The sequence below is a fragment of the Corvus kubaryi genome, unplaced genomic scaffold, assembly GCF_017639235.1.
Source record: "Corvus kubaryi isolate FWS band 111438036 unplaced genomic scaffold, C.kubaryi_AGA036_p1.0 37184, whole genome shotgun sequence".
NCBI classification, from domain to species: Eukaryota; Metazoa; Chordata; class Aves; order Passeriformes; family Corvidae; genus Corvus; species Corvus kubaryi.
This window is the reverse complement of record NW_024581051.1, coordinates 236,688-246,943: the sequence shown is the minus strand read 5'-3', so window position 1 is coordinate 246,943 and position 10,256 is coordinate 236,688. Positions and strand designations below refer to the sequence as shown.

The 10,256-nt window shown below is 39.8% G+C and overlaps 2 protein-coding genes across 8 annotated transcripts in view; one reads left to right on the top strand and one right to left on the bottom strand.

The window, feature by feature from the left end:
- The first annotated feature begins 6 nt into the window (after nucleotides 1-6).
- GPATCH11 (G-patch domain containing 11) lies at nucleotides 7-8,849 on the top strand. 3 transcript variants are annotated; one of them, XM_042021990.1, is made up of 9 exons: nucleotides 7-386; nucleotides 484-710; nucleotides 1,548-1,589; nucleotides 1,669-1,789; nucleotides 2,481-2,571; nucleotides 3,733-3,837; nucleotides 4,655-4,736; nucleotides 5,295-5,380; nucleotides 8,361-8,849. In XM_042021990.1, exons 1-8 carry the CDS (start codon nucleotides 340-342, stop codon nucleotides 5,348-5,350), a joined length of 771 nt encoding a protein of 256 aa, XP_041877924.1. In that variant the 5' UTR covers nucleotides 7-339; the 3' UTR covers nucleotides 5,351-5,380; nucleotides 8,361-8,849. The 3 variants fall into 3 exon arrangements, with proteins under 3 accessions (XP_041877924.1, XP_041877923.1, XP_041877925.1); XM_042021989.1 differs by having other exon boundaries at nucleotides 5,295-8,849; XM_042021991.1 differs by lacking the exons at nucleotides 3,733-3,837; nucleotides 4,655-4,736 and having other exon boundaries at nucleotides 5,295-8,849.
- The window catches only part of EIF2AK2 (eukaryotic translation initiation factor 2 alpha kinase 2), a 25,064-nt gene continuing 20,566 nt past the window's right edge, over nucleotides 5,759-10,256 (bottom strand). For all 5 annotated transcript variants that reach the window (XM_042021977.1, XM_042021980.1, XM_042021978.1 and 2 more), the window contains 2 exons: nucleotides 8,757-8,819; nucleotides 5,759-8,667 (listed from right to left, as the gene is read on the bottom strand). In XM_042021977.1, the coding sequence (XP_041877911.1) occupies nucleotides 8,548-8,667; nucleotides 8,757-8,819 (183 nt within the window). In that variant the 3' untranslated portion in view covers nucleotides 5,759-8,547. The remainder of the gene's footprint in view (nucleotides 8,668-8,756; nucleotides 8,820-10,256) is intronic.

The following is a 10,256-nucleotide window of genomic DNA, read 5'->3' as shown; positions in this document are numbered from 1 at the left end:
CGGGCCCGGTGGGTGCGCGGTTCCTGCGGGTGCTCCCGCCGCTGGTCCCGAGGCTGTGCGTGCTCCTGGCGCTTGGCTGCAGCTCGGCGCGGGCTCCCGGGCGCGGAGCGGCGTCGCGGCCGCCGGTAGCGGAGCCCGGAAAGACGCAGTGTGGGCGCGGAGGCGGGCGCGGGTGCACCGGGGCTGGCAGGGGGTGGCCCGGCCCGGCGGGTTCAAGAGTTTTCGTCCCTCGGCCCCTTCGTCCCCCGCCGCGCAGGGGGCGCGCAGAGAAATAAAATGCTCGGTAACACGCACGGATAGTGTCCATAGGCGAGGCGTCGGCAAAGAGGCGTGCTAAGCATGGAGGGAGATGAAGAGGAAGACTATATGTCTGATTTATTTATTAAGTAAGTATGTAGTTCTTTTTTTTTCACCCCTCTTAAGTGATTCTAAACATGTTCAAAAAGAAAAGCGCTAATGTTTGCTGGAATTATTAACTGGCAGGCAGGATGTAAGGCCAGGCTTGCCCATGGTGAGGCGGGTGAAGGAAGCTCTTCAGAAAGAAGAAAAGCAAAAAGAAGCCAATGAGAAAAACAGACAAAAAAGCATAAAAGAAGAAGAAAAAGAGAGACGCGACTTGGTACTGAAAAGTGCACTAGGCAACGAGAACAAAGGCTTTGCTTTGCTCCAGAAGATGGGCTACAAGAGCGGCCAGGCCCTTGGCAAAAGTGGTAAGTTTGTCTAGCTCTGGAAGCATGTGCCTGTATTCAGCTATACCTTAATATCTTACAGACTGCAGCTGTCACTTCATTTGTTGACAGGTCAGTAAGTGCCTCTCAGAGAACCACAGCATTATGAAACTGTGAAGGTGCTGTAACAGAACAAAATATGAGAGCAAATTCCTAAAACTGGAGTAAAAATAGTACAGATTATTGAGGGGTGCAAGGGAAGAGCAGCACTTGCAGCTCAATAAATGCACTTCCATACATGCATGTCTACAGAAATTGCATTAAGGATGTTTTGATGGTTTTGCAAAGCTAATAGTGTTCCAAAACCATCAAACCCTCTTGAAATTTATAGTTGGATTCTGAAAAAGAAATGGTGCACACTGGTCTACCCTTATGAAGCCTTAATAGATGAAGTAAAATCAGTAAAACAGGGAGTCAATAACTGCTGTGCCAGTTCAGCGTCTCTAGCAGACAACCACAAATGAACTGGGCCAGACAGATTCTTTTTATTGTTCATCATTGTTGTGAGATTCCAGAAGGCTGTAACAGTCTTCATCACAGGCATGTAATACCTGTCATGTCAACACCATTTTCTTTCAGTTTGGTCCTGTTGTGAAAAAAGTACATAGGATTCCAGCAGACAAGCTGGAAAAAGAGAGGGAGTTCCAGTACAGCTGTGTCATTTGTAGTGCACTCAATGTACATTGATTGGGGGATTTTCAACTTCCAAGCAAAAAAACCACAGTAATGGCAAAACCAGCTTGCTGCTTGAATACACTGAACAAATCATTCTTTGAGAAAAACTTGATTTCTTAAATTGACTTATTTTTTCTCTCACAGGAGAAGGCATTGTTGAACCTATTCCTCTGAACATAAAAACAGGTTTGTGGTGCTTTCTGATTTATTTAGTTGGATATCAGAGCTTCTCAACTGCTTACATTCATCTTTTGAACTGCCATAGGCAGAAGTGGGCTTGGTCACGAGGAATTAAAAAAGCGAAAAGCTGAAGAAAAACTGGAAAACTATAGACAAAAACTCCATATGAAAAAACAAGCAAATGAACAAGCTGCAGATCAGTTCAGGTAGTGTCATATAAGTGATATTCCAAGCAATATCTGAACAAGAATTCTTTTTATGCTTGAAGTTTGGTTTTTCTTTTAATGTGCTACTATTTTTCAATGTTTTGAATGAAAGGTCACATTACAGAGTAATTGTTTCTCAGTTCTAAAGGAAAAGTAGATGAACGCTGTAATGCTAAAAGCATGTGCTGCATCATTTAGTTTTGTAATTGTTAATCATGAAAACAATATACATACTAACTTTTCTCAAGTCATATGCAACTTTTTAAACTGGAGAAACATATCATCTTTTAAAATATAAAATCCACAGATATTCCCAAGAAGTGCTGGTACAATGGTTTTAAAAATCAGGATACAGTTTTTAAGGTTGTACTGTTTCTCCTGATTTGCTTGTAATATATGGAGAAGGAAAGCTTAGGGAAGGCTGTATCTTTTGCAGATTTTTCGTAAACCACTTTTTTATGTCTTATGAAAACCTGATGAAGAAACAGTGTAGTGTGGTCAAAGAAGGTATCTTGAAGGTGTAACTGCCAAGAAATAATGTCAGAATGACTTCTTAACTTCAATTTTGTCCAGGTCTGAGAAAATTAATAGGAATAGAGTCTTAGGTTTTCTGGTTTTGAAAAGCTGTGGACTAGAATGCATCTGTCACTGCGTGTCTGCCTGCTTATTTATCTCTGCTTGTTCTTAACAGAATAAGATTCAAAACCAAACAAGAAGAACGCAAGATGGAAGGGGACCTGAGAAAAAGCCAGAGGGCCTGCCAGCAATTAGATATGCAAAAAGTGAGACCTGTGGGGTTTTCTGAGGGGTTGGAAGGAAGACTTAGAGGTTAGAGATGCAGGCCACAAACAAACTAGTGTTTCAGTTTCTGAAAGTTCTTTGAAATTGTGGGGTAACTAGCCTGAAGTCTTGATGTTTGGCAACACTTCAGTCCTCTTAAAATATTTCAAAGTATATGTTTGTACCATTAAGATAGTTGAAGGTGCACACTAACCTCATGGTAACTTACATGAGGACGTGTGGTTTTGCTCCTGCATTCTTGTGGTTACTTCTGCGTTGTTTGCATACAGTAGCCAGTGTCAGGCCATCATAAATAATGGTGCTGTTTGCTTCAGGTGAGGGAGCAACATCATCACACTATGATTGACATTGGGAATAGACTCTGAAAGTCATCTTATTCAGCCTTCCTCCTCAAGCAGAGTCTTGAGGAGCTTGTCTAGGACCAGGCCGATCTTCAGTATCTCTTAAGAATGGCATCATTATTGAGGGAATCAGCAGATTCACCAAACCAGCATTAAACAAACAATCAAACAAAAAACCCCCCACAAAACTAAGTACCTTCCACGTGCAAGGAATAACATGGGTAATAGCAGTGAACTACTATAAATTTTTGCCACTGGAAAAATTCAAGGGTTTTTTTTTTTCCCCTCTATTAACCTGTTAGAGGTTTATACCACCTCACAAGTTCTGCTGATATTGTTCAATACCACTTAGTTTGCTTCAAATGAAGTCAGCTGAATTAAGCTTAGATCATCTTTGTTTGCTCTTCTTTTTTTAACTTTACCTGAGGTGAATTAGGAACCATCATGTGATCTCTTGATAAAATATCTTGGGGCAGCACGTTAAACATGCTGATAAACAAGGGTATCTGCTCACAAGCTTGGTTGAGATTATGTTGCTATGTAGCTGTGCACATACCAAACAGATGAAATAGAACTAGGTGTTAGCATTAGCATGCATTCCCTTGTTTAAAAGAAAAAAGTGAATAATAATCCTTCTTGTGGATTAATATACTTACCTACAGGTTTAGTAATTCTTGGTTATGCTATACATGTAAGTTTTAAAGCCTAACAACTCTCTTACTAGAAATCAGTTTTATCCAGCATCTTAGAAGAAAACCTACAAAGACAGATAACTTCCATTTAAATCCCTTATTATTTAAGGATATTGATGTTCCCAAGGAGACTTGGTTTTGGATAGAACCTGAAGAGGAAGACAAAAAGGATGAGGAAGACAAGGAAGATGAATGCACAAGCTCAGACTTAAGTGTAAGCTCTGCAACTGAGTTAATGGCTTGATTCAGAATTCATTTAATACTCCTTGGAACTGTATGTGTCCATACGTACATGTATAAAGGATATATGTATACATGTTGTTTTCCATGCTGTAGTAAAGGGCCTCTTTGCAATCCTAGAACAGTGATTTTTTTACATGATTAAAATGTAAATATACAGTTACATGATAAAATATAAAACATTAAACCACTGATTTATTGCTCATCTGTTTTGAGGCTGATCTTTGAAAAAAGTAGCCTAGAAATTAAATTCTAAACATTTTTGTGCCTTAGCCAAGATAATGCAAGATTACAGTTATTTGCTTTTGAGTTTTAATTTTGGATGCCTCATCTTATGTCTGAGGTTGAAGTTTAGAGTCACTAATTAATTTCTGAAAATGTTTCACAGATTATCCTAAGATGGACATCAGAAATTCACATTTTTAAGAACTGTATTACACAGCTGTTGTTAGCCTTATGTGTTTGTTTGGCAGAGATTAGGTGTGAAAAAATCCACAAAAGATATTGTATACTTGAAATCAGGTAGCTAAGTAATATTTCTAGCTCTCTCTTCAGTGCAGGTTTCTCAGCTGGAAAGAAGGAGGAGCAAACAACAGCCATTAATTTTCCAGAGATCATGAATTCCTGTGCCCTATTCCACAAATGTGGGAAACTTCACGTCTTACTGACCTATAGTATTGTGTAGCTTTTCCATAGCATTAGGTTAAACACTTTATTTTAGCAAACCAGTAGCTCAAATTGTTTTATGTCATGTGAGCTCCGGATCATTGCATACCTGTACATATCTCTAGGTATCAGAAAAGCTACACATCCTGACGGCCTATTTGAGAGAGGAGCACTTCTATTGCATTTGGTGTGGGACGACCTATGAAGGTGAGAGTGAACCAAGCTTTTATAGATGCTTTACTTTGCTTATCCAGCGAGACTCCAGCTGTAGAGTAGATCCTTTGTGTTTCTCTTACTGGAGTCTTCTTAATCTACATGGCAAATTTACCTTCCAGGCTGCTGGTTTTTGCACAAAGCTTTGTACATACTGTTACTGTTAGCCAGTTTTTACATTTACATGCAGAAAAACCAAAACCAAACAAGCCCATAGACAACGAAACACAGCAATCCATACTGACATTTATTTGAATTTCTATTAATACTAATTTAGTTTTGAGAAAATATAATTCAGATATTAAAACCAATACTATAAAAAGCTGCGAAAGGTGGCAGATGTTTCTGAAACAATTAGAATACCATCCAGTTTCACAGCAGCGAAGAGAGTAGAATTTGTATACACTGTTTTAAAACAAATTTAAGAGTTACTAATTTGCAGACCTTGAATTCTACTTAATCTGTTCTACATAGATTCTAGAAATACTTATAGCAACCATTTTTTCCTCCCCTGAGCTGCAATTACTCACTTTTTCTCTGCTTATCCTGTAGACTCTGAAGATTTATCTTCAAACTGTCCTGGAGACAGTGCTGCAGATCATGACTGAAGCCTATCTAAAAGAAGGAGCCTTAGATAAGTATGTATAATTTATAGTATCTTTTAGAAGGCTTGGAGCTGTGCCATACTCAAGAATTCATACCAAAATATGCAGAAGAAGAGTTTAAGTTGCCAGGTTAAATTCGTACTGATGCACAGTTTAACAGGACTTAAAACTTGGTATTTGTAATTGAACTAATGTAATTGAGAGGTAGGTTATGTCTTTCACATCTTTGTTTATGCTCTGCCCAAATGATAATAAAATTCAAGTTTGAGTAAAGAAATAAATATTGGCTAGTCACTGTATAGTGTAATGTGTTAAACAGGATTTTTTCATCTTTACAGAGATGCCTAAATATCAGACTGATTTTGCTTACTGTTGTTGCTGTTGAGATGGTCACAACACACATACACTCTCTGCCCCGAGCAATGGCAAAAAGCACGTTTATTATTTACACAACTTCTTTTATACCCTTTCTTAGCTACATGTTCATTGGCTACAATACATGTTGTTTTGCTACAATACAATACTATTGGTTGTCTATAGTGTACACACATTCTTTGCTAAACATCGGCCAGTATCCTCCCTTTTGAAGCTGTTGCAACTTCTTTCTGTTGTCTGTCTTCTTGCTTCTGCAATTCTCATGGGTACAAACTGATTGTATCAGGGGAAATGTCTGCGAGGCCTTCGGACTACCTGTCGGTTCCCACAACTATCTTAAACTTGGTGGGGGAAAAAAAAGCTTATGAAACATGATAGTGACATTATTTGAACCAATATTCTTCTGTATATAAAGGCGCATATTTTGCATGACTAAATAGAATTAGATCATGATGTTGGGTTTTCATTTTTTTACATAAAAATATATTTTAATAGACCTTTTATTTTTAGGCAGCAGCAGCTGTTTTTGTAACTGGCCATTTATAAAAAGGTAATGCTGAAGTATACAAATACTATGCAGGGAAAATATATCAAAAACTACCAGGACAAACTCAGTATTACTTAAGTGCAAGAAGGTGATGATACTACCAGTGCTCTGTCCAAAAACTGTAAAGGAAATTCAGCCAAAAGATTGTCACGTACCAATTTTCATATTATGAAGTTTCATAGAATTGTTTCGGTTGGAACACACCTTTAAGATCATCAAGTTGAATTATACGCTAATTCTATCCCAAGGGATGAAAAAGAAGAGAAAGCAGAAATAGCAGTATTTTGTCTGTGAGGGTATATAATTTCTCATAGATCTTGACCACTGAAAGAAAAACTAATTAGTCTACAGTAGTGAAATACTTTATGTACTCCAGTCAAGGATAAGGCTAGGAAAGCATAAAGCCCTGATAGAATTCAATCTGGCCGGGGATGTCAAGAAGAAGATCAGATTCAAGAAAACCTATAGAACCCAGAGGTGCACAAGTCCATGTGACCTGATGATACGCATCCACTGGTCCTGAGGGAACTGGCAAATGAGGTTGCTAAGCCCCTTGAGTTGAGGTTGTTCAGCCTGAAGAAGAGCAGGCTCCAGAGAGACTTAGAGCAGCCTTGCAGTACGTAAAGGGGGCTGGCAAGAGAGCTGGAGGGGGACCTTTTTCCAGGGGCATGTAGTGACAGGACAAGGGGGAATGGCTTCAAAGTGAAAGGTTTAGATTGGATATTAGGAAGAAATTCTTTACTGTGAAGGTGGTGAAGCACTGGAAGAGGTTTCCCAGAGAAGCTGTGGATATCCCAACCCCGGAAGTGTTCAAAGCCAGGTTGAACAAGGCCTTGAGTAATGTCATCTATGGGAAGGTGTCCCTGCCCAGGGCAGGGGCGTTGAAAGTGGATGATTTTTAAGGTCGCTTCCAACCCAAACCATTCTATGATTCTATATATGTGATTCATGATAAAGAGAAAAAAAGAGAACAGTGTAATAAGGCCTTACAAAAGGATGTACAATCATATTTCCATTTAGCAACAAATATTTGCACAGAACATCAATAATTTCCCTAAGAATATAAATACATTCATCTGTATTATTTCTTTTCACCCACTTTTAACCCATTTAACATTTCAGAAAAAGCATACAGTATCGTGAGAATATATATTACCTATTTTTTACTTAGAAATCTCTGCTCATTTGCCCTTAAGGAGTTACATTGGCCCAACATCAATGAACAGTTTGACAAGATAGAGCTCAAAGACAAGCACCTGAAGGTCCAGTGTGCCTGTCTTTTCACCCTGCTCCCCACACTGCACACAGTACTTTGAGTTCAGGCAAGGCTGAACTCTGAAGGATATAAAAAGAGTAGCAGAGAACCTGCTGTTCCCTTTTGTGGGGCTGGCAGTGGACACACCAGAGGTATTCAGTACAGTTGTTAAGGGTTAGGCTTGCCTCAGTATTACAGTGAGGGATTAAAACCTAGAAGCGTGAGAATGTTTCAAGTGCTCTCTCAGCCTAGGATTTCAAATGGTTACTACTGAGAAAACTGAGAATTTTACTATATTAATAGCACCTTAAGTGTTCCTTCCCAAAAAAAGACAACCATCAAAACCTAAGTTTTTCAAAAATTGAGATTTGTTCTAAATTAGAATTCCTAGAAGCAGAATGTTTAACATTTAAATTCTTAAGAAATCCTTATTTTACAAGTTTATCTTTTTAAATTCCATATCACTGAAGATGCTAGATCATCAGCAGGTGTGAAGAGATAAAAAAGCTCCCCTTAAAGTACTGAAATTCAGTGAAGAATAACATGCACCTATTCCTAGTATCCTTTCTACCAAAACTAGTCTTGGTATTAATGGGAGCATTCCAATAATTATTAACAGTATCACTGAGCAAATCAGAAAGGTTTGAGTCACACCACCACAAAGCACTTCTTCCATGGAAAGCAATAGATAATCTTAAGGGATAATGGATGCAGCACATTCAGGGATTTCCCACAACCAGTTAGCACTTTAGCACATCAACATAATCTAGGGGAAAAGGACTAGGTTCTTTTACTTGTACAAAACAGCCCAGCTCACCCACAACCTGTATTTCCAGGTAAAAATTGCAAGTGATTTCTTGCAGAAGTGCCCTGTCCTGGTCTGCAGCTGGTGAATATGAATGGTGATGTGGCCCAGGAAAAGACACACCCCAAATCTTGCTGTTGCTTCTGACATCTGTTGTCATTTCATCAATTGTAATAAATTCATCAAACTCTGGATTTAAACACAGTCTGGAAGGACATTTAACAAGAATAATTCTTGCATGACTTCTCTTTATCAACAGACTTAAGAAGAACAAGTAAGTCAGATATAGAGATTCTTCCCGAAGGATTTGTTGAAAGCATCTTTTGGATTATGGATGCCTGCAAAAAAATTTAAATGTCAATAGATTTTTTTTTTTTTTAGTAAATACAGTAACCAAATCCCATACCTCTGTATTCAAAACCCATACCTCTGTCAGAAATTTGTTGGTGAAGTCCTCTGGAAGCTCACCTTTTCTAACAGAAGGCCATACCTGAAATGAATAAAAGAGATAGTTTTGGTATGCTTTCGTTGGATATGTTTTGCATCTCTACCTTATGACCCACAGAGTTAACTGAAGTAACTAGGAAAACACAAATCTACAGGAAATGTAAGGCTTCAAAAAGTAACTGTAAACGGTTTGAAAGGGTTGGGGTTTTTTTCATTTAGTTGTGCTTTGGATTCATTTTATGGCCTTTTCATCAACTACTATCCATTTCTGAGCTTAAAAGCTTCACACACTACAATGACATGTTTGTTTCAGTAGCCTCTCTATTTCAGAACCATTCTCTCTCTTTCCTGAATTTAAAAGGAATGGATTTATATTGTCTAATGACATTAAAAGAAAAGAAAAAAGGAAGATAACTGAATTTCTGTTTGCAAGCCAATCAGGCGTGCTTCCTCCTTTTTACCATATTCAGTACCACACACTTACTTCTATGTCATTGCATAAAATGCTACGTGGAATTCAAAGCAACGAACAGAACATTTCTCATTACATGCTTTAGGTATGTAATGAGAAATGTTTATCTATGCTTTAGGCTTTGGGGTAACAATTATTTTTTTTCTTTATAACACCATTTCTCACAACATCCTCATAGGCAAGCTCAGGAAGTGTGGGCTGCACAAATGGATGATAAGGTGGATTGAGAACTGGCTAAACAGCAGGTCCCAGAGGGTCATACTCAGTGGCACAGGGTCTAGTGGAGGCCTGTCACCAGTGGTGTCCCCCAAGGTTCAATACTGGGGCCAGTATTGCTTAACTTGTTCATCAATGACCTGGATGAAGGAGCAGATGCCTCCTCAGCAAGTTCACAAAGCTGGGAGGAGTGGCCAATGGCCCAGAGGCTGTGCAGCCCTTCAGAAGGACCTCGACAGGCTGGAGAGAGGGACAGGGGGGAACCTTCTGAAATTCCACAAAAGGAAATGCAGGGTTCTGCACCTGGGTAGGAACAACCCCAGGCACCAGCACAGGCTGGGGGCTGACCTGCTGGAAAGCAGCTCTGCTGAGAGGGACCTGGGGGTTCTGATGGACAACAAGCTGTCCATGAGCCAGCAGTGAGCCCTTGTGGCCAAGAAGGCCAATGGAATCCTGGGGTGCAGCAGGAAGAGCATTGGCAGCAGGTCAAGGGAGGTGATCCTGCCCCTCTACTCAGCCCCGGGGAGGCACATCTGGAGTGCTGTGTCCAGCTCTGGGCTCCTCAGGACAAGAGAGACGTGGAGCTCCTGGAGCAGCTCCAGTGGAGGGTAACAAAGATGATTAAGGGACTGGAGCATCTCTCTTATGAGGAAAGGCTGAGGGAGCTGGGCCTGTCCAGCCTCAGGAAGAGACACTGAGAGGGGACCTCATCAATGTCTGTGAGTATCTGAAGGGAGGTGCCAAGAGGATGGAGCCAGGCTGTGCTCAGTGGTGCCCAGCAATAGGACAGGA